This window comes from Solea senegalensis, linkage group LG11 (assembly GCF_019176455.1).
Source record: "Solea senegalensis isolate Sse05_10M linkage group LG11, IFAPA_SoseM_1, whole genome shotgun sequence".
NCBI classification, from domain to species: domain Eukaryota; kingdom Metazoa; phylum Chordata; class Actinopteri; order Pleuronectiformes; family Soleidae; genus Solea; species Solea senegalensis.
Window position 1 is genome coordinate 18,277,509 of NC_058031.1, and position 24,188 is coordinate 18,301,696.

A 24,188-nucleotide genomic window follows, 5' to 3' on the forward strand; every position below is an offset into this window, starting at 1 on the left:
CACCTCAGAGTTGGTCGCCATTCAGCGCATTTTTATGGCAAATAATAACAGGAGATGTAATAGCTATTCCCCCTGGTGAGTAAATCTGAGCAGGGAGACAAGAGGATGGCCCACACAGACAGCTGGAGGACAGTCCCACGTCAACAACTTACTTAGGCTGAATGAATAGGTGCACGGCTGTGCCCGGGATTGGAGCAATTTCACAATCACGTATGAAGGCTGTTTCTGACTTCACTGGCATCCAATCGGAGCTCTCAGTTCAACGGTTGGCAGAACATTTCCAGCTCTGCCGTTGAACGATCAGCTGAGTCTTATCAGGTCCAAGCACAGCGAGTGGACTCCACACAGTGACTGTAACCTACATACTGTACATTACACGGCGTGCAGATGGTTTCATGAAGCAAGTTAGCTTCACTTCACATACTGTATACATACATATATGTGTGTGTGTATATACAGTATATATATTTATACAAATACACATACATATACATACAGTGGTGGGCTGTCAGGGCCAGCAGGGCCTTCTCTGCTGGCCCTGACAATATCAAAAAAGTATTTTTTTTTAATTATTATTATTATTTTTAATAATCAAATTAATTTGTGTCTGAATTCAATGACTTTTTCAGTATGTTATGATTATATTTCCAGAAAGAATATGGTTATTTTTTGTGAAGCTGAGCTGGATTTTCCTGGATGTCATTAAACGCATCATAGCTCCGTGGACCTGCTCTCGTAGTATTGCTGGCCTTTCGTTGAAGCTGCCATTTCCTATTTGGTTATAACTTTGACTGACGTGTGTCGTCAGCCAATCAAAATGTGATATCATAGTGACAGAACGCCCCAGGCCCAGCGATGTGTCTGGCGCTAGCCCCCGCTGATGTCATCAACGACCTTTAAACCTTTGGCGGGTTTTGAAGGAAACTATGATCACTGCATTAACACCACTGATCCATCATGTTTCTGATCTCCTTCCTGTTCACTTTTCACGGTGATCGTTTGGAGAAAACAAGGAATCAAGACCTACACCCAAGAGGTACATCATTTCCGGTAGTTGGAGTGTTAATAATAAATTTATAAAATTTTTTAGAAGTGGTGAGGACAACACTGTTGATCATAAATAGTGCCGGGGACGTGTTCCCCGCGTAGCTGACGCCTATGCTTATGTGGAAGCTTGTTTTTGTGTCATCTAGTGGTTTGTGAAATTGCGTTTGCTGCAGTAGCCTATAGACGCGCAGTGGTGTGCGCGTGTGCTATGGCGTGTTTTTGTTTTTTTTTACTGAAGGCCCTGACTGAAACCCCACAGTCCGCTACTGTATACATATACATATATGTATATATTTATGTATATATACATACATATATAAAAATACATATATGATAGATACTTGATCATGTCATGTCTGTCCATCTCTCCATTTATGGTATTGTATCGTATCTATCTCTCTATAGTTCATATCTATCCATCGTACAAAGTAAATCTGTCTGTCTGTCTGTCTGTGGGTTGATGATGGACTTTTATGCATCCTCACAAAGGCGTGCGTATACACTGGCAGTATATGTGGGCGACGGCAGTGTGACACGAGTGACCGTACAACCACAGGCCACAGCAAAAACAACAGGGAGGCCATTAATACTCAAGTAACAGCTCACCGGTGCATGCAGAGGATATCTGTGAATAATAAAGCCGTCACAGATTCCTAAACATGAGAGAGTGTAGGGCTTGATTACACCAGCATTTAAAAGCAGCAGCATTTCAGGACAAATGTGCTCTGTGTTTGCAGATGTATTCTAAAATTTGTGCCACAGACTACTTCAGAAATCTTCTGAGTGCTGAGCCAATCTCTCGCTGGTATTGTATTACCTGTGAATTGCCACCTAGCTTTATACAACCTACTGTGCAGAATGAAGAGCAAGGCTCAAAGTGAAGCCAGAACTTCCTATCTTCTTCTCCTTATGCATCAACTTAATTTCTATCCTCCCGTTTCACTGGTGAAAACACGAGATAAAGTAATGAGGTGAGTTAACCGCAGCCTTCTTGAATTCACTACATGTTTTCTACACAGTCGTCATGATTTATCTGCAAATATGATTTAAAGTGGGAGCTATATTCACATATGCAATGACATTAAGCATTACAAATGCAGCTGTGAACCATATCCTTGTCCTTATGGAGTCATTACAGTGAGGAGTGCAAATGAAGCACTTGACTGTAATGAAATGGTTTTGTTGTTGTTTTTTCTGTTTTTATTTTTTAATCCTCCAACAAATTCAACTCAATCATTTACTTGAGGGCAATTAAAACCATGTACAAATAGGCTCATATGTTATATATATGTATAATATGCATGTATTAAACTAAAATGACTGAAGAAAACATTTTTATTGCCAACCCATCAAATGTACATGAATGTAATGATGTGGAAAGAGCTCTCTTGACATACATTGCATTGGAGGAACGCCACAGTTTACCTGAGCATCACTGTCGGTCAGCTGCAACCACAAAAGCAGGAAGGATCCCACATCTCAGGATGATTCTAGAACTTAGACGATGACCTCAGTCCACTCTGCTGACGGAAGAGGTGAAGATAAAAATAAATCATTGCTTCAAGACATGTCATAGTTAAAATGAAGAATCTAAGATATACAGTATTAAGGCTTCAGTTCATGGTTTGGAAATCAGCAAAAACTATTCTGAAAGATGATTCTGTTCAACGTACAAATAAATGAAATGATGAGGGTTTTTATATAAAAACAAGTGCTCACAAAAGGTTTCAGTAGTGAATTTTACTGCCCAAAGAAGCCCAGTTGTTCAGCAGTTTGACAGGTAAAATGCTTCTTGTCCCTGCTCTGCAGCTGTAAACACACAGACACTCCCTCAGTCAGGTCTGATAGTTTTGCCAGACAGAGTCACAGTCAACACCTTTATAATAGATAAATGTGCACTAATTTGAGGTCTTCTGCTTATTTTTTCCTTTTTGGTCTGTGGAGAAATGTGTCAGTTAGATGTGCGTCTCTTGCTGCAGTCCAGTAAAGCTCAGATAAAAGTCAAATAGGCACAGTATCCGTCTCTATGACCGGTGCTGCGGCTGCATCCACATAGACAATGATTTAACAATATTTATTTATTTGTCCAGGGAAGGATTTTGCTGAGCGTGCAGCCTCTCTGAGCACATTCATACAGTCACACACACACACACACAAACACACAGCTGCAGACGGCCGCCCGCACTCTCCTGCAATCCGCCCAGCAGCTCCGCTGAGGCAGACACAATGCTGAGGTCACTGTTGGTCTGACAGTCCAATGACTGCATCAAGTTTGGAATAATATTATCAGCCTCGGAGCTGTGTCCTTTGACTGCCAGACAACAACACAGCCTCCAGTTTGTGCGTCTGCCTCACACTGTGTTACTGCAATGTTGCATACACGGATGAGTCAAGCGGCTGAGCTCTCAGCTAATGAAAACCTTTACCTCCCCGTGAACCTGAGCCACGTCACTGTGGGTTTACACATTGGAACATTCTGGTGGGAGGAAACTATCACAAAGATTGGAAGCAGGGCATTCTTTAAAATGACACACTGCCACTAAATGTCACTGGATGCTGCTGGATCCAAAAATACCCATGAAGTCCAGTCAAAATCCAGTCCAGAACAATGTCAAAACATTTCTTTTCCCCCTGAACCACAATGTGCTTCTTATTCCTTTCAATGCAGGTCTTGGATTTGTATTAAAATACAGATATTAAAGATGCCACCAGGAGTTTTACAATATGATGTGATATTCATACTTTATTATCCCCTTCAGGGAAATTCACTATGGGCTGAGGAGTGCTGCATATCACAATAAATAAAATGAAAGCTACATACTTTATATCAGAGTTAATAAATAGATAAAAAAAGAGTAAGAAAAACCGAGAAAGGAAAGAAAAAAAAGAAAAACATATTGCACTCTAGACAGTATTAAACAGACATTTAACAGCACATCCAGTATGTGGAAAACAGTAAACCAGCAAATCCCTGTCGCCCCTCTTTGTATCTGTCCTCATGACAAGGATGCACATGTGTTCATGTATCGAGGTAACTGAGTAAAAGAAACCAGGGCTCCACCACAAGCTCCATTAGATGTTGGACAGAAAGTGCAAGAAACACATGAAAAAAAGCCCCTAAACAAATGAAATAATTAAATGAAGTGAACTTCTGACAATAAAGAACAACATGTCTGTCAGGAAAAAAGAGATTGTGTGGAATTAAAATAATAACTTTGTTGCATTGTTGCACTTAAAAGCAGACATTTCCATTTCTATACCCACACTTTTGAGTTCAGGCACCAACATTTGTTTCCCACATAAAAAGCCATACTTTTATATGTTATTATTATGATTATTATAATTACATTTAAGTCAAGATCATGGCTCTTTGCCACTGAATTGTGTCTGCATTCATAAACAATTGAAACACACTGGGAAATAATATGCTATATGTGCTAAATAAGATTTTATAAGATTTTAATACCTAGGATGTGGCAGCTTTCACAGAAAATACACCACATGTAAGAGATGAAGCATCCTATTTAATCCAGTTTCAGGTTTATCACATTCAGGCGTAAATTAGGAAACCAGATTGTTTACTCGACACTTGTCTTGTTGTCCCTCAGCAAATGCAAAAACCCAACTCCAACATATCCTGATGTCACAGAGAATGTATAGCTTTCCATCACGGAGAACGCTGAATGCAGTTTGAAGGTGATTCATGTTACAGTGCAGTTACAGTAAAACACGGTGAATAATAAATACAGCAGATTTTGTTTTCCTTCACTATTTCCAATAAGCTTGTGATACTGGGACTTCCTGTGTCTCTGCACCATTCGCTGCCGGCCTTTGCTCAAGAGATGATTACATAAACAGAAAGTCTTTCCACATACATCTCCAAAGACCAAAGTCAAGGGAACATTAATAGACACTGTAAACAAGGCTAGTGCTGACAGGAGAACATGTTTGAAGTGTCCTCGGAGAGTAGCAGATCTCGGGCGGGCTAAACTGCTGTCAAGTTCATCGATACTGGCTTTACACCACGGTGCACAAAGACAGCCTGAGTCCTGGCTGCAGGCTCCCACTTAAAACAACTCTCGAGCCTGATATTGAACTGCTCAGGTTAGCCGTCGATATCTCCTCCTCTCTTTACTCGTCACAGCGGTTAGCAATGCCAGAGAAAAAGAGGGAGGGAGAGGAAGAGGGAGAGTTCTCATAAGCACAGAAAGACAGAGGACTGCTGGGAGAGTTTGGCAAATCCATCTCTCACTCTCCCCAGGAACTTTGCTGTACTCTCTCGAACTAAAAAACCCTTTCTCCTTCATGCTACATCTACACACACCTTCCACACACCATGACACCTTCAATTACACCCAGTGTGCAGCAGTAAAAGTGAAGCAAAGGCTCCGTGTTCTGTCCCACATCACCTGTGATCCCTGACGAGAGAGTGAACTGTGGCCCATGTCACTGGCGCATTAGTCCTTCTGTTGCATTGAAATCCCCGAGTTAGGGAATCAGGAACATGTAGAAAATGACAATGAGAAGCTAGTTAAAGAAAAAAGAAGAAGCTCATTGGATTCATACTCTTCAAACATTGGCTCCTAAGACACTAAATGATACATTTGTATCTTTTTTTAAATATGATTTCCTGGATTTTGTTAAACCTACCATTAAAAGACTGTTAATTTGTGTTGATTTTGTAGTTTTTTACTTCTTTATATAAACAGTGAGTGGGCTACACAGTTGGTGTAGTGGTTAGCAACTCTTACCTTTGCAGCAAGACCCGGATTCTTTCTGCATGGAGTTTGCATGTTCTTGCCGGCTTGTCTCTGTGTCCCTGTGATGGACTGGCAAACTGTCCATGGTGTGACCCCCGCCTATCGCCTTATGTCAGCTGAGATTGGCACAGTACCCCGCTCATGTGCAGGATAAAATGCTAGAAGATGGATAAAAAGTGAGTGTTTCAGAGAGACACCTGTGGCCATGCATTTGGTCACAGGTCACATCCACATCATGCATCTCACTTCATCTATTACCAATTTGGTCACAATAAAAGTATCCAAGAAAGTTAGACAGTGTGCAGGATTTTCTGTTTTATTCTGTCGCTTCAAAATAGAAGTATTTCTTTGTTTGTTTTGTCTTCATCTTAACCTACACACCAGTTTAATGCAAGCGTCGCTGCACAATTGCGCCGCCTTAATCATGCATAATTGCTTCTTGAAAACATACATTATGAACGTACTGAAGCCGTTCTAATGGTGTCGCTTATGCTTGTACACATCAGCAAAAAATAACAAGAGCACAAAGCAAAAGATGCTGACTCACAGTCTGTGTGTTATGACGAGCGCGACAGTGAGAGGTCACCAGGTCAGAAGGAACGATGAAAGTGTGGTGGGTGACAATGTGACAAAGTCACAGCACATCAGATAAGCAGCAACAGCCCATAACACTTTATCGGCATAGCAACAGCAATCAGAAGATTTCGGACTAGAGTCAGGAAATGTTTTACGACGACAGCGCAATTAAGTTGTGTGAAAAAGTGGTCGTCTCTGACTGCTGCTGCTAATGTATTCGACTGATTCATTGTGCTGATCTTTCCTTTGGTCTATTAAGGGATTAGACCAACAGCAACACCATGGCCATGCATCACAGTGCACTGATGTACAGTGATCGGCCACGGCAATAAAACAGGCAACTGCTTTTACTGTTGAGGCTCATCACTGTGTTTTCTGACTCTGACGAGTAACGACGCACATGGAGAATAGGTGAAAGGTCAAAATGAAGTTTAAATGACCTCTCAGATGACATATATATATATATATATATACACGTATATGTGTATACAGTATACAGTAACATAATACATATAAAGCTCCTTAAAACAGCACAGAAACACGCTGTTGATTAAAACCAGTAACCCGTTTTATTGTTGTGGCTGATCTACAGTCTACTGCAAATGCGTCCTTACACAGAATGCACAAATGACGACAGCCGGTAAGTGTAATAATTCTCAATTATGACTGCAAGATCCAGATGTGAACTACTATATGACGACATGGATGCAATAAACTCCGCTGCATAAACAGTATCAGTATTGATGTATCAGAAATTTCCCTGACTAGCAGAAGAACCTTGAGTTCTTAATCTCATGATTCCATGATTTGTAGTGTGATTTTGACACACATTCACAGTTTTTTCTTTTCCAGAAAACAGTGTCTCACCGAGGGTCAGGAGCGAGCTGCTGCACCAAGTGAAGAAGTACAAACACCTCGCAGTCTTGTTCTGAAATGAAGGTAAAATGGAGCATGAGATTGACGGGGCGTTGGGTGCGGCGTCAGCAGTAACGCGGGCATCGTACCAGCCCAATGTGTAAAAATGTGTTAGTCCCAAGGTGACGCCCTCAATTCGACAGGGGATGTATGTTTCGACGCTCGGCTACGGTCATAAGCTTTGGGTAATGAGCTAAAGAATAACAGCTGAAATGACTCTCCTCCATGTGGAGTGAGCTAAGAAACAGGGTGTGAATCTCAGACCTTTCAGAACCTTTTGCATCAAATGGAAGTAGGTGAGGTTCAGGCATTTGATGAGGATCCCTCCTGGGCATATGCAGCTGGTACGTGACACTGTGTGGTGGACTCTGAACATACTGGAAGAATTACTTATTTCTGGCTTGGGATTTCCCCAAGAGGAGATGGACAAGTGTACTACTACCTGGCTCAGCCAGCTGGAACTGGATAAGAGGCGGAGAATAAAATGATCGACTCTCTGGAGTGATGAGATATTGAAGTTATCTCAGCCTTTGCAGCTTTAAACATTTTTTTTAATCCCAAAAATGAATGGGAGTGCAAGTAATCTTTTAAGTGCAGATCAATGCAGAATAATTGTAAAGGAAATGCATCGAGTTTAAACCAGTCCTGCGAAGGTCCAGAGTCCTCCTTTGAGACCTTTGTGTTTGTGAAACATTAAGGTGAGGATTAACTTTCTTGTGTAGAAACTCCTGAACTCACAATGGCTCTCATTCATCAATATCTTCTTGTTTTAAAGTTCTTTGAAAATATTGCTCTTGCGAAAGTTGCTGAGAAAACTCATTCTCTTGAGTCTCAAACTGCAGAATTATTTGGACATTTGTTCTGGTTTGTTGGTTGAAGCTAACTTAGACATGAGAAAATACAGTAGCTGAGGAGTTAATGGTCTCACTGGCATGTTTAAGGTCTTCAATAGACCATGATAAAGGAGGTCTAATACAGGAAACTAGATGATAAAGCAAAGCATAAATGGGTGGATACCACTGAGATTGACAGCTGGTATCTTCCTGTAAGAGCCTGGTTAATGTCTGTGAATGTCCAGGCTGCAAAACCTCAATTTGGCTCAGGTTCATGTGCGTGATGTCACGACCAGTTGCCACTTGGAAGGAATCCCATGAATGCCATGGTTCCTAGTTAAAATTACTGATGTGAAATGTAGTGTGTAATGTTTATTTTAAAAGACCATTTAGACATAATACAACTGTAATGTTTTAAAAAAAAAAAACAACTGATGATTTTCCACAAATAATCGTCCATGATTGTAAAGTGTAAGTAGAAGGGGCCCAATGGTCTTTAAGCAAGACTCTCTATTAAGCTTGAAGAGAAGCTTAAGAGGATTCAAGGACATGGAATAACCTCCAGTATTGTAGAGTAATGAATACAAGCTCAAGACTGAAGGGAACTCCAGGAGGCGAGACAAAACAGGCTCGAGGCCCACTGGTGGCCACATTTCTGAAGGAGTTGCTGTATCTCATCATTCCTCATGTCTTGGCTCAAAGTGCTGGCCTGCAACTTATGACAACCTTAATGGCTGATGAAGCGTGGTCTGCTGCATCCCCACCCTCCGCCACCGAGCCCCCTCACCGTCCCTCATTTAGCGGCATTGTCTCCAAATGAGTATCATTTGTCACCACTGACTTGCTGCATGCAGGCGCTCGTGCTGTTTTTCCGTGGCCCTCGCCCATTTCCACAGTTGGTAAACAGCTAAATCCCTCTCCCAATCAATGCAGCCTATTTAACTTGAGCTATTGACTTGTCTGCACCTCCACAGACTTGAGAGGCTGAAAAAATACAAACAAATTAGACAGGTGAGAAAGAACAACCGACACGATGGCAAAAACTATGAGAAGTCACATTTTCAGTAATGAGCTTTTGGTGGCGGGAGGGAAGAAAGTGACACAGTGGACTTAAAGCAAGCAAGGGAGGAGGGTAAAGGCAAAAGGAAAACAGAGAGGGAATCAATCGATGTGAACAGATAATCACCAGGCCTCTGTTCCAATGTGTAAAGAGTGTGACATTGCAGAGGTGGGTTTCGGCAGGGAAGAGATCAATGGGCTGCTTTTTGTTGATCCGTAATCCCCAACTATCTATAAGTAATTAACCTTCAGAGGAGAATGCAGTGAAGAAATAAATGCAGGAATAAGTGGAGGAATAGCAATGAGCAGGAGGAAAACAGAAGCTACGTTGCACTGACCAGATAACAGCACAGGAAACCAATTTAAGAGTCATCTCCACTGCTGCCTCTGCAGTTTGGTTCATTAGTTTCCTGTGTTATTTATCAAGGACTACAGCGACTGTAAATAGCTCTGTTTCCATGTGAGATGGAAATACCATGGAAATAAATATACGGTAAGTGCAGATTGTACCATCACGATTGATAAGAGAATGTTGAGAATTTTGTTCTGGTTTTTATTTTATAGCCTGCTGAATGCGTCCTCTCCCCATGCACTTTCAAATAGGATCTTGTTGGAGTTGCAGTGCCCTCTGTGGGGCAACAAGGAGAGAGGTGCAGCTTACCTTTAAAGAATAGTATATAGACATGTGTGCTGCCAAAAATAGATTTTTTTTATGATACATTTTCCCCTTTCTATTTGATGAGATGATGATCCACTAAAAATGTGCACTGTGAGAAGGACACAGCACAGACATAGTGGTACCTCTACATGATTTATTGGCACAAAAGCCCATACAGTACAATATAATCGTCTTAAATCAGATTTGACTTCCGATGTGTCATGAGCAACATTTAAAGAACGTTTAAGTTAATAAAAGGCAAACAGTTAATTCAAAATAATACAAAGGACTGGTGGGGTTTCTCAGTTATACACCTTTTGTGGAGTAAGAAATGTCATAACTTATTACAACATGGCCACTGTAGAGCGCTTAAGCAAGTCGTTATGGTGTTAAAAGTATGAAAAGTCATCTGAAGTAATGACTTCACGTTGATAATCATCAGATAAAATCAGAGTTCTTAAAGCACTTTCTCATCAACTTAAAATGTGTCACTGGAGAATTATACAATTCTTCAGCAGCAGAGAAAGAAAGACAAAAAAACAATTTCAGAGGCTCTGCACTGTGGCTTCAGTGGATATCTCTATGTTGAGTGTTTCTCCTTGGCGTCGGAAGACTGTTCTTTACCAAAATGGACACCTAGAGATTAAAAAACATATTCAAATAGTCAAACACATGTTCATAATAATACACAGTACAAATAAAAACATGACGCGTTCTGAGGCAGAACATGTCAACGAGTACTGACCATCCAATGTAGCACTGGCACAGGTTTTCATGTGACGTGGCCTGCTTAATGAGAAGCTCTACTTGTGTTGGCACATCCAGCGTCTCATCATGGGAAAAGTCTCGACCTGTTGGGAACAAACTCTTGTCACGACACTAGGCATTTGCCAGAAAAATCATTCTGCTAAGACTCTCTTTCCTCCACACTTTCATCAGCAGACACCCGGGTTTAAACGATTGTGATTCTAAGGTTCTTTAGAGTTTTATCTTAATTTTACAGCAATATTCAGATATAATATTCTCTAAATATGTTCTTTCTATAAGATTAGAGTATATACATATTCATGTCTTTCATGTCATGACACCTGGTATATGGTGACCACATTAAACAGTTGCCTGTTTAATTAACGTGCAGCTGAGTTTGCTTCAGAGCTTACCTGTGAGTTTGTCTCTCACTCTGTTGATAATCTGAATGGCTTTCTTGTTGAGTGCTTCAGGTTGCACCAAACCATCTCCAACTAAAACAAACACACACACACACACATTGGTGTAAACTGTTATAAACAAACAGTGCATCTCTCCCCCAAGACTCTTTGCAGTTGAGAATAATCCAAGTGGACTTGAGTGCTGCCTTGCAGTAGCACAGCGAGTCTGGTAAAGCAACCAGAGAAAAACAGCGGGGCTGTACAACAACAATCATTGGAAAGAAAGTAAAAATAAAATGGCAACTCACTGAAGGAGTGTATGGATTCAGGCACAGTGGTCCCTGGTTTCTTGTGCGTGGTCTCCCCAAGGTCTATACCCTCTAGAGCCTCTGCAGAAGACACCACACAGTCAAAGGTTTGTACTCTGCCTCACATCATCAAGCAGAAAACAGAAAGCAGCTATGGCTACAGTTCACAGGCTCACCCACTGACTGTCCCGCGGTGTACGAGTCAGTTCTGGTACGGGAACGCTTGTTGCCTTTAGTGTTTGCTGTGGGTAAAACCAGTAGGTGTGTGAGTTCTTTTAATTTAGTCCTTGGGAAAACAGACAGAGCGATCACCGTGAAGGAGTTTTGCCTGCAGTCATTTAAAGTGGCTCGGCAGCATCATGGTGTCTTTCGTCTTCACATCAGCTCATTTATTCCGAGTTACAGTAAGTGCTCCGTAAATAAGCGACATTCTTAGTATTTCATTACATAAATATTCACTTCTTAAATGAAAAGACTGACAGTGATGGAATACTTGTTTCTTTCCGTGGTTTCATGCTGCGAAGTGTTGTAACCCACATCACAGACTACTTTCAGATAAGCATCTTTCCAGATGATTAACTCGCTGAAAGGTGCTTCCATGCTGCACTGGCTTTATAAATAACAGGGACAAGACGTACATTTCTCTAGCCATGCATGTGAATCCAGATGAAGGTCGGTGTATGGTTAGTGTTCGGAGCAGGGTTGTGGTTAGACATGGACTGAAGTCTTTGCCGCTGGTAAATGATTATGGACATGGCGTTGTTTGTGGAGTCTGCAAGCCTTCAGCTGAACCTGTTCTGTAAATGTAAGATCTGCTGTTCTTATGACACACGTTATTATTTGAGTCAAAATGGCTGCCACCAATTTCATTCAGCAGAACTTGATAATAGATTCATATTCTTATCAATAAATGTCCTTTTTTAAGCTAAAAAAATACCAGTTTTACTGAAGGCTTACAAAGTCCCAACATACATGTAAGGTGACCTTGAGTGTCACTAACAGTGCATTTTAAGTTGAATGTATTATATAGTATTAGTCTAAGTATCATACCAGTGCCATTATTGGTGACTGACGCAACAATGAGGATTAACATTGGAGAAATAAACATGCATTAAAGAAAGGTAAAAAAGCAGGAAGACCTAACCACATGAAGTTATGGTAGACGTGTTCGACCCCCTGTGGTTAATTTGACAACAGTGCATCCTTTTACAGTTTGTTCAAGACAGTACAACCATTCATTATGTAAACAGGAGTTTTAGAAGCAACACAACAGATTTAAATCAAATTTATGAAATGTTTTTGCTGATCAAAAGTCATGGATTACAATTATTTCTTTAAACAATTTTAACACAATTCTTTGTTGAGAATTGTATTTCTTCAACTTTGTCATCTACAGAACTTCTCCAACCATTCCAAGTCATTCACATCCATTTCCTTGCTACATATAATATGATACCACCTTATTAGAGTCTGAAGCATGTAACTGGCGTCTGCTACAGTTTTCCATTCACTTACTGTCCATGAGCCTCCAGTTGAGCAGCGGGTCATAGACAAAGGCCTCTAGCACAGCCATGACGCTGTCCCGGTGCTCCCTCAGCACCTCCATCACTGTGTGGCAGGTGATGCGGTAATTACCGTCCAAGCCCGTCACCTGGCACACAAGCAGACACTCAACTTTACTGATGGAAACAGCAGCAGTCACAGCGACTTAAACTAAGAGTTTGGATTGGATGGAAGTTTTTTTCTATTTGTTTGTGTCATTCAAATGTCAAAAAGTAGGAGCCCAGTCTAGTCTGGTGTTTTTTAAAGTTCGGTAGACGAGATGCTGCATAAAATGAGTTATATTCAAAGCTTATATTTTTTTCTGAGTGACTTGTAACGTTTGATGAATCACTGCATACGTGAAAAAACTGATGATTTTGGCCAGAATCTAGATGCTTAGATGGAATTTACTGTGTCCAGTAGAGGTATTTTTATAGCTCTATTTGGATAATTCTGATTAAAACAGCTTACAGAACTAATAAAACACTAGTTAAGATTCTTTAAGCTGGCCTACACATAGAGATTCAGACACTTTTTCTTTTATGTTGCTGCCTACCTCCATGGCATTGGTCAACATCCTTGTCAGTCGGAATGGGATCTTTTCAGGAAACTTCTCTCTGGTCATAGCCACCTAATCAATGATGTAATGAAACTCAGATAAATAAACAAAAAAAATAGAATGATCTGCAGAAAATGTTACAAAATCTTCTTACCTCAAAACAGTCTCCAAAGTCAATGTGAAGGATCTTCCCGCTTAACCGATCTAACATCAAGTTGGACGGGTGTCTGAGAAATGGAAAATTAAGATTGTTATTAATCTTTGACCATGTTATTGTCACTATTCATTATTTCAACATTAATTTTAGAAAACAACACAAGATTTATTCGCTGATAAACTCACCTGTCCCCAAGTCCGAGGATATAGCCTACCATGGACATCACAGCCAGGGAGCGGGTATAATTTGTCCTCCTGTCGAACCACACCTGCAGGAGAAATAACATGTGGCCTACGTCAGAGATATTAGAGACAATATGATGTTCAGATGCACAGCCTGTAGAAAACATGCGGGTTGTTTATTTCTTCTTCAAGGGAGCAGGATATTTGTTACACAGGGAGAGCTTTATGTATTTGAAATGGCTGCTAATTGCTAGATGGTAAATGCCTGTGTTGTTGAGGGCTTAGCAGTTATAAAGATGCAACAATGACTGTATCGTACTGCTATCAACATCAGCAGATACTCAATGTTGGGATATTGGTATCGCTTTCAAATCTCTGGCAGGCTATGGAGACACTTGAGCATGTAGAACATCAGATACACAAGGTACTTAAGGTCCTAAAAATTGATTCAATTTGCAGGTCTGATTGTGAAAGTGCTGATAAGACAGTTGGTTGAAAGTAGGACAGACAAAACAAACTATTCAGTATTTCCCTCTAATGCATTTCCTTCAATAATTGGAGACGTGAGAGACTGGACAGACAAAGTTTTCCCCTCTCTATTGTGTTTCTCTTCATCTAATTAACCCCAAAAAAACTTGAAACATCAGTAAGCCAGCCAGATGCAAAATTCTTAGTTTAACTAATCACTCTTCATGAGTATGTTCTGAAAAGATGAAGTAAAAATCCTCCTCTGTGCTAAAAAGAGTAAACAAGCAGAGCATCTCACCTCAGAGCTGGGGCTCTTGAGCCACAGAAGCTTGGCCAGGTCGTCTCCAGCCGTGTTGTTGACGGCATGCTCAAACACTTCAACCTTCTCCATCAGTGTCAGGTGATCGTAGTCTGGCGCCATCTGAAACACATGATCATAAGAATGGGAGTGAATTTTACATTTCATACAGAAAAGAAAACCAGACTTTATTGATAAACAAAACATTTAAAGGCATATTTAAGATACTGTATGTAAACTGTCGGTCTCATAACAGTAATCTGTAAACTGCTGGACAGAGTTCCATGCAAACTCTATGGAGAACTGAACATGTTCAGAATGATGCTATACCTTTAATTACCTGTTACGTTTTGGATTTAAAAAGAAACACCTTGACATACACTCTAAGACTACAATTTATCATTGTCTCACACATGTATTGTCCTCATCCTTTATCTAAAACTGATTAATGGCCTGACTGATTGAGTAGTCAGCGTAATATCTCTCAGTTTGGAGTCTTAAACTGAATGTAACACATCATTAATAACTCAAACATCATTCGCAAATGGCATTTGCACACAGAATTATGCACCAAATGTTTATTTGCACAGAGCCTGTTTTAAAAAGGTTTAACAAAGTAATGGCCTGTCACTGCTGTGACATGTCAGTACTTGTCTTCTAACAGCCTGACAAAGTTGTTCTGTTTAACTGAATTATGTCATGGCTGCACATGATGTCATCATCATCATATTTTGTACCAGTCAGACTCAAATTTTAGCCCTGATTTTTAGTAAGAAAGATTTACTGCATCTCTGTTCTCCTTTGCCTAACTGAGCAATCCATTGCCAGGTATACTGTACATATGTACTTAACATGAGGCAATTCAGGTCCTGTGAATGTGTTTTCATTAAAAAAACTGACGGTCGGTCATCAATATAATTACTGCAAACAGATGCTTCCTCAGCTTTGATAAACAGTAAATGACATGCAAACATATAAGCTCATTTACATATAAATTTGCACCTAATAAGACAACAATGTTAAAATCCAACCTGGGAACAGGATTGTTTTTAAACAAAAATGATGATATTAAATTAGTTAACAGATAGGAAAAAAAAATCCATCATTACTATTATTAACATGAAGGAAGCAGAAACGCTACGAATCTCCTCACCCGTAGCATGATGCGATGTTCAATGTTGAGCAAGATCTTTTTCTTCTCTCGGTAGTCTCTGATGAGGGCATGCAGGGTATCACAGTGGGGCACCCAACCAATCAGGCCTGAGTTGGTGGACAGGGGGATCACTGCATATCGCTGAATGCTGTGAAACAAAGATGCACAACAGAGATAAACACAAAAATAATTCTGGTCAAGATTAGAAGATTGTGTGGCCTTGTGTGCACACATGCATGTGTACGTGTATGTGAGCAACCGTAACTGTAGGTCTACCTGAGGTTCTTGCGCAAGGACGCAGGGTCATTGGCCAGCAGTGTGTTGACTAAACCAAAGAGCTGCATCACTCTCTCATCCTGCCTCAGGTCCTCGTGGCCCTTCAACAGAAACATGAATTCGTGGCCATTGCTGCCTGCAGGGGGTGCCAAAAACACAACAGTGAATCGCACAAAAGGGTTAAGGCATTATGAGTGGATTTCTATTTACTGTAGTATGCCCCATCTGTTGTTTTACACCTGCATCTCCATTACAATCTCCTGAAGCAATATTTATTAAGTTTGAGCAGAGAGTATGACACATGAAAACAAAGGATAGGAGTGGCTTTGGTAAGGCGACAAGAGAACGGAAGCCTTTGGATTTGTCAAAGAATGAAAAAGTTTTATCTGATGACTGTGGCTCATTTTCTTCATCAAATCTGAAACAATCAATGATGTCAACTAAATGTAATCATGTCAAGCAGAATCAGGTTCTCAGCATGAGTGAGAGATAAGTTATCTAAGGTTCAGATGATGTTGCATAGCTAACCAAAATCCTATACTGTCCTGATATACTCAACAAACAACAGTTATTTCACCATCACTGCAACTATCATAAATAACATCCTTAATGATGTTAACTGATACTTCTAGTGGCGGTTGTAAAACAAAGTCCCTGTTCTTTCTGCAGTCTTCTCCCAATGCCAGCCCCACTGAACAATGTGTTGATCGTAGATTGGGGGACAGAGCACTGACAGTAAATCTAAGTGGCCTGTGGTGGAGTGACAGGTTATAATCTAAAGTCTTGCTCCAGAGGTTAGCTGATATATTGGCCATCATCTTTTACACAGTATGATGTGTAGCACTTATGGGATACATCAGAGCAAGGTATCATGTTGGCCAGTGGAAAAGTGTGAATTAGAGTGAATCATTTGTGATTGACATTCTGAGGATTTTGCTTTGAGACAGGAGACTTTCTCATGCTGAGCCACTGCTGAAGCACTTTGCTGTTATATTTCAAATGATGCAGCATCAGGATAAATTGTCAGAGTTATTTATTGTATATGAAAGAGTGCCAGTGAGCACTGTAGGGAGGGATCCTATATAAGACAAACATTGTACTTCTTTGGTCCATGCCTGGTCATTCTGCCATCCTCTGTGGTGTTTGGGTTTCTTTTTCTATTAGGCTCATCACTGTCAAGCTCATTCTTCAGTTCATAAGAAAGATTTTGATTCTGGTTTATTATCCACATGCAGAACTTTGCCATGAGTGATGAATTCAAAGTAAAGTGTGGCCTTGGAGCAGTTTGTGGGGTGGGTGGAAATGTTATTAATATTGAATTTTCTCTAATGTGATAACCCATGCCTGCTGAAAGCATACGACTAGAAACATTCTTTAATCTATTTTCCTAATATATTGGGTTCAGCTGCAAGGCCTGTGCAATTTTCTCCTAATCTTACCCATGATGGTGAGCTTGCGTGGGCGCTGTTTGGAGGTGATGACCTGCAGGGAGGGAGCGATGGACTGGATGCGGATGATAGGCTGGTTGGGGTCATAAGTGCCTGGTACGGCCAGCTCCAGGTCTCGGCACATAAGCAGTTTGGGAGACACATATTGTAGCTCCAGGGAAGTCAGCTGCATGCAAAGTTGATGAGGTAGGGTTATAACACAGAAACAGAGAGACAGTTTTTAGACTGACATAAAAGCTCCTGCCAACAGTGCCTAGGGCAATATGCACTGGCTAATATTCATGCTCAGGTCTTAGCTGGCTAGAGTTGTTAATACAAATCCTTCAATAGATTTCTTTGCAACATTTCACATTCTTTGTGTGCACCAATAAATACATTCACTGCTTGTCTACACTCATTAATTAGTGAAGGTAGCCCGTTTAAAATTTGTCCATGGTAGACTATTTAAAGGATTTTATTGTTAAACAACACCATGCTCTGAATCTGCTGTTGGGATGAATGCGTCCTGTAGAGAGTTTATTTCTTTGTTACTGCCCTCTGGGACAGTATTTGCATTGCTCCCCAGCATGTTATTATACTTCTGTGTATTTCATGCTGCTTATTGTAATGTCACAGCGGGGAGCATCCCCCAGAAGCAGGACCCCGCCACAATGTCAAATAATATTACCATCTCCATTTGCTACGGGGAGAGTGAGTGCTCCTAACAGAACTGTTTTTAATGTCATTGTTCAACAATCCGATGGTAGCTGTGAGAGAAGGCATCTATCAGCCTAATTTCATCTTCAGCCAGGAAGCAACAAAATGTGGTGTTGGTACATTTTAAATCCATGATGCTGGGCCACAGACTCTGTACACCCTGTATACTGTAAGTACTTGCCGCCACAAGGAGTACACTGGATGTGGCCCCACTGTGATTGGGATCAATTTAGAGTGTGGAATTAACAATGAGCGATGGGGATTGGGTACCTAGCTCATGGGTACCCCAGCCCTGGACCTGGCAGGGAAACAAACCGGCAACCGCTAGGTCACAAGCCAAGTTCTCTTTTTGGCTATGGGCTACCCATGTGCAACATACAACAATGAACAAAGGACTTTGCTTATTTATTATTAGCAACTGACAAGACGTTGAAATGTTTTAAGGAGGTTAAGTGCTTTTTAAAGTAATTATTCCTCAACTGTCCTGGTTAAGTGGGTTTTGGGAGATATGGACAGATACACAGACTAAAAAGGAAAGTACAATTTGTGTCACTGTCAAATTAAAGCCTTGCTTATATGCACAATATGAAATTTCTGCCACATTCAAAACATTACAAATAAACCTAGTCTGATGACATTGGGGAGGAGCTTTTGCTCACTTCCTGATCAAGGGAGTCTTTTCCTGAGGTTGCACTGTATCCCAGCTTTTTTGAGTAAGTTGCATATGCAACACAACAATCAGCTGTTTTTAAAAACTGTGACACCGACAGGCCTCACATCATCTGTCACCACTGCTGCAGTAGTTCTCAGCTTCATTGCACAGGATGACGGTACCTTTATTTGTTGCATGTGTGACAAACTCAACAAGTAAAATCACTCAAGTGTTTCTGTTCCATTTCCATTACATTTTTTCAACAAGGCATTGTTCATGAAATATTTGCAGGACCAGCAGAAGCGATAAAGTTTCACGATGAAGAGTCCTGGCATTTTATTGACCATGGGGCAGCATTAAGAGTGTTTAAAGGTTTATAATTCATTTTCAAATCATAAATGATTTCAATTTTGAAAGGCAAACCCTTTGTTAAACAACATCATCTCTCTCCTAGCTTTTGAGTATTTTTTTATTTTAATATACTTTATTAATCCCCTTAGGGAAATTATTTTCTCTGCATTTGACCCATCCTAGAATTAGGAGAAGTGGGCTGCCACACCACGTAGCGCCCGGGGAACAATGGGGGTTGGGTACCTTGCTCAGGAGTACCCCAGCCCTTTTGGCCTGGTGGGGACATGAACCGGCGACCCTCCAGTTACAAGTCAAGTATAAAAACTTAACTATTAAACTATTCCCCTGAGTGACTTCTTCCATTGCTCATCTCATCATATCCTTCTATCCATTCAACACTATTCTGGCACGTTGTTCAAGGATTTTTTTGAAGGATAAATGAAAGAAATCCCCAGTTTCTCCATCATTATCTTCAAATAACTGATTTTGAAACCAAGACAAGACAAAGTAATTTACCCATCAAAGACAAAGTAACTATGTCAAAAACAAAAAATATCAAACCTTTTTTGTAATTTTTTTGGAAATTTTAATGACTGTTGGCTTTAATTTCCCCAGAAGCCTGAATAGATGAGCTGCTTCAATAGAGTATTTTCATTCATTCATTCATTCTACATTAGTTAGTTTAGTTTAAATTCTCTGGTACAGGTTGTTGGCTCTTTAGCCCTGTTAACACCTCCATTAAGATGGTTGTTAGATGATTCAATCACAAGCAAACAGCTTTAAGAACAAATATGAATGATTCCATGGTTCAGAACACATTCAGTGATCATTGTTCTTCTGGTTAAGATAGCGTGCTAATAATTCCCTGTAATCAAACATTTACAGTGCATCTGAATTTGATGGTAGTGTGATGATAAGGTGTTTAATTCAGTGCAGTGGCTTCATAGTTACGCTCACCTGTGGCAGCTGTTTGGAGATGCGTCTGAACACATGGTAGTAGAGGTCCCAGGCCTGGGTCAGATCTTTCACATTTCCAGACCGCATGTACTTTCTGCACCAGTCCTGAGCCTCCATTAAGTCCCTGCCATAAGCCTGTCATCCAAAGTAACACAAACACAATTGTGTGATTCAATTAAACAACTCAAAGTTATCCTCTTTTCTTTATTTACATTTTATACATCCTAGTATAAAATATGTAAAACAGTGTTTTGCACTCGTTGTAGAGCTGTGTGCGACACATTCTCACTCTTTCTATCTCTCTATTAGAAACACATTGACATGGGACTCATCCATTATAGTTAGACTACCTACTATCAGGAATGACAGAAGAAAACCTGCTGTATTGGTGGCCAAGTGAACCGTTAACCACAGTTGGTTTTAACAGTCCTCGGCACGCAGGCAGAACTCAACATAACACCAGTAGTTTCCACTTAAATTCAACTGCATTCCTGCAAAGGGAATGACACTGCCCCTCGTGTGACTATATAGGAAACCTGTGTTCATAATCCACAATTTGTAGTGACAAAAAGCCACAGCTTAATTCAAAATGTTGCACTATACAAGACTAAACTCTAAATTCAACCCCAGTCTAAATTGATACACACCTGGTTAAAAGAGGTCTCTTTGAGTGTCTGTGGTCCCCTTTCCATCATGGCATGTAGAGGCTCCAGCACAGCAAACATACCCTTGACATTACGCTCACCAAAGTAAAGACGTGATGCCTCTTCAAGGCCCTCGTGCCACATTTCATGCCATAAAATGGCCACTCTGATGAGCTCCTCGCTCACCTGGATGAGGGAAAACAAATACGGCTATGTCAGACTTTGCTCTTACATTTTATGTGAACAAATCTGCATTGCTTTTCTAGTATTGGTGAAGCAAAAATTATTCAAATGTCTCTACCATCATGGCTTGCTGAACCAAGGTATTGCAGTGTTCACACATGTTCTTCAGGATTTTGTTGGCAGCATTGTGGCGCGCTGTGGTGGTGGACTTCGAAGCCACAGTCAGTGGGTAGATCAAAGCCTAGAGGTGAACAGAGAACAATCCAGTAATCATCACTGGTCACTGTTGGCACTGCCAACTTTATAGTTACCAGTACGATTGGGGGTTTGGTTCTGTTTTCTAGTGTGAAACAACATTCACAGAAGCGTGAGCAGATGTACCTGGGGATGATATCGTCCAATGTCTGTTAGCAGCTGGTGGATGAGGCGTCCCACTAGAGCTCGAGGGGTATCAATTCGAGCTATGAGCTGAGGGATGACCTGGACAGGCAGAGAAAATAAAATGAAAACTCATATCTGTGAAGGTTCACAGTCATGCATCTTCACAAGAACAGATGTAGGAAATTAGAATAGCTTGAGTATGTTCTCCAAGTTCTTTTAGAGTTAATTGAACTATTATTGGAGACACTGAAGATTAAAAAACATGAATTACAGCACTGGCACAATAATTACTCAAAGCAGCAGGAACTGACAATACTGTAATTGTTTTAACAACATTACTCTTTTATCTTAATAAAAAAGTTCTCACTTCTAGAAGAATTTAATTATCATACTTGCTTTTTTATATTAAAGCTAACTCTACATGACTTGTGTGTGTGTGTGTGTGTTTGCATGTATTACCTGCAGCCAGGTGTCGATTTGAATGGTCTTGATGCCTTCCACCAGGGCTTCATTCACTTCAGGCCAATGACCATAGTCAAACCAAAGAGTCAGTACCCTGAATTGCAAGATATATCAAACATTTAAAACAGTAAAGATTTCTTTTTTTTTATGGTCTCATTAAAAATGATGAAATAGTACAATCACAATTAACCACTAGAGGTCCTCCTACCCCAGCATGAGTGTCCATGCATTGCTGTTTGCTTGCTGGGACCACTTGTCCAGTAAGTGTTATAGTCATTTAACTCACCTGAGTGTGTCCTGCAGGTTATTGCCTCTGGACAGGGAAATAGAGCGGAAGAAACCTTGAACAGCAGGAACTGTATATAGGAGCAGTGTCTTTGAGAGGTCCTGCGGAAAGACATACAGCTTTCAGTACATGGAAACAAGTGATAAGCTGTGTTAAAGAGCACACTGACATGATATTTTAAAGCAAAGCAGTGTAATTGGACCAGTAATGGGGAGTGCGAAGATTAAGGGATATGAAAAGTAACTACCATGTATGCCTTCTATATAAATTTGCATGTAGAGTCTAATTAGTACAATTATACAAGCTTTAAAAGAGTACATTGCTTGAGTGGGCTTAAATACAGCAAAGCCGATACTGACTGTAATTAAAATGTATACTATAAAAATCATATTTAAAGACTGGATGGCTTGGATCAGTTAACAAGTTTGATTATATAGCACATTAAAAAGAAACTACTGTGTAGTACAATACAGAGCTACAATGCTTTGTATAAATAAAGGGTTAAATCTGAAAAAGAAAAAATTTGATCAAATAAAATAAAAAGTGCAAATAACTTGTTTGAAAGCAATATTAAAAAAGGGAAAACTTTAAATTGAATTCAAAAATATCAATGAGAAGAGAAGACCTTTCCACAGCATAGAGGCAGAAGTGAAGAAAGCCCTGTCAACTTGGACTTTTAAATGAGTGGTGTTCAGTTTAGTAGTGTTAGGAGAAAAGATAGCTGAACAACCACTCTGACTCTCACCTCATTGACCTTCTTCTGGCCCGGTGAGGGCAAAGGGCTGTGGTCGGTGCTGTCGACCTCACTGTCACTGTTGCTGGCTTCACTATTAGCACTGGCACCACTGGCGTGTCGCAGTTTCTTCTTCTCATCGCGTCCTTGGTTCTGGTGTTTGTAGTGAAGTACCGCCTCGAAATTCATCACCGCCCACGCATGCCAGGCCTGCCGAAGGATGGTGCAAACAGGACGGTGATGAAATGAATCACACGTTTGTTCACGATGCAATTTTCCAGTTTACAAAGGCACAGATATGGCTACCAGGCCATGACTGGGTATTTTTCTGATCCAAACATATGACTTTAATGTGAAAGACTCAAAGCTGAAGGGATTGCTAAGGGTGGATGGGAAGAGGGGCAGTTGGACAGAGTCACATTGCTGGCAAGAAAAATAAAATACTCTCAGCTGTTCCATCACCTCATTTTCATTCTGAAGAAGGATCACATTATAAAGAGCAAAATAAAGGAGCTGTGCACAAGGCCAAAAAAGATACAAATAGTCACATGGCATGTTTAGGTAAATGGTAATAAAATGGGGTCTCGAGTTCTCCTTATGACACATCAATGCCAGGGACACCCTGTGCCGACACAGCTGGGATTTTACTGTGACCAGAGAGAAGAGGTCAAGGGTGAAAGGTTACAGTTGAAAGAGAGGAACTGACCTTGTACCAGTTGCGGTCATGCTCAGTAGAATGGCTGTAATACTGCAAAACCTTGGGGATGGTGCTCTCGTTGATTCCCTGAAGACTAAGTTGCCACTCGCCCAACTTCAGGAAACATCTACAAGAAGGAAAAGGAGATATAGTAAAGTAAAGGGTGACATTTTTATCTAATATTACAACTGAACTGCTACATTGCTACTTTTCTTAGAACCTTTAAACTTCATGGGGAAAACTTGGCAAACATGGCGTTGCAAAAATAGTATGCAGACTTTTGATAATGAGAATGGCCACACTTTCTAAATCACTATTCAGCCTGAATGCCTGCTATTGCACCACTTAGATTTGAGTACAATCCCCTGCGAGAAGTGTTTAGATCACTGTATTAGTGATCTAAACACTTCAAGCAGCTAGCTTGGTATTTTCTGCATGGACATGATAGCAAAAGTTAAGAAAGAAGCATTTATCAATTCAATTTTAACATGCAACTGCTGTAGGATTGGATGTTTTCCTTAAAGCAGATTAGTCACATGAAGACTTGACACGCCTGGAAGTTTCTAGGGGTACACGTCTGTCATAAACCTTACCAACTGAACTTAGAGCCAAAATGAATATAATGCCCAAGTGTCCTGTATTTAACAATTGCTGCCACTGTTCAACATGCAGCTGCTCTGTGAAAGTCACATAGTCGTACTTGCACTGCTACACAGGGAGACGTTAGTGTAGCCACAAGTCATTCATTCAATTCTATTG

The 24,188-nt window shown here is 40.5% G+C and overlaps 1 protein-coding gene across 2 annotated transcripts in view; it reads right to left on the reverse strand.

The window, feature by feature from the left end:
- Window positions 1-9,988: 9,988 nt before the first annotated feature.
- Window positions 9,989-24,188, reverse strand: part of mtor (mechanistic target of rapamycin kinase) — a 75,500-nt gene continuing 61,300 nt past the window's right edge. The window contains exons 38-58 of one of the 2 annotated variants that reach the window (XM_044037501.1): window positions 23,439-23,556; window positions 22,745-22,942; window positions 22,000-22,100; window positions 21,711-21,807; window positions 21,252-21,350; window positions 20,989-21,111; window positions 20,691-20,873; window positions 20,044-20,178; window positions 17,379-17,553; window positions 15,940-16,075; window positions 15,664-15,811; window positions 14,511-14,633; window positions 13,748-13,830; window positions 13,560-13,632; window positions 13,403-13,477; window positions 12,820-12,955; window positions 11,481-11,546; window positions 11,305-11,385; window positions 11,009-11,089; window positions 10,594-10,699; window positions 9,989-10,484 (exon numbers count right to left, since the gene is read on the reverse strand). In XM_044037501.1, the coding sequence (XP_043893436.1) occupies window positions 10,469-10,484; window positions 10,594-10,699; window positions 11,009-11,089; window positions 11,305-11,385; window positions 11,481-11,546; window positions 12,820-12,955; window positions 13,403-13,477; window positions 13,560-13,632; window positions 13,748-13,830; window positions 14,511-14,633; window positions 15,664-15,811; window positions 15,940-16,075; window positions 17,379-17,553; window positions 20,044-20,178; window positions 20,691-20,873; window positions 20,989-21,111; window positions 21,252-21,350; window positions 21,711-21,807; window positions 22,000-22,100; window positions 22,745-22,942; window positions 23,439-23,556 (2,353 nt within the window). In that variant the 3' untranslated portion in view covers window positions 9,989-10,468. The remainder of the gene's footprint in view (window positions 10,485-10,593; window positions 10,700-11,008; window positions 11,090-11,304; window positions 11,386-11,480; window positions 11,547-12,819; window positions 12,956-13,402; window positions 13,478-13,559; window positions 13,633-13,747; window positions 13,831-14,510; window positions 14,634-15,663; window positions 15,812-15,939; window positions 16,076-17,378; window positions 17,554-20,043; window positions 20,179-20,690; window positions 20,874-20,988; window positions 21,112-21,251; window positions 21,351-21,710; window positions 21,808-21,999; window positions 22,101-22,744; window positions 22,943-23,438; window positions 23,557-24,188) is intronic. The other variant, XM_044037502.1, reaches the window with a different exon arrangement.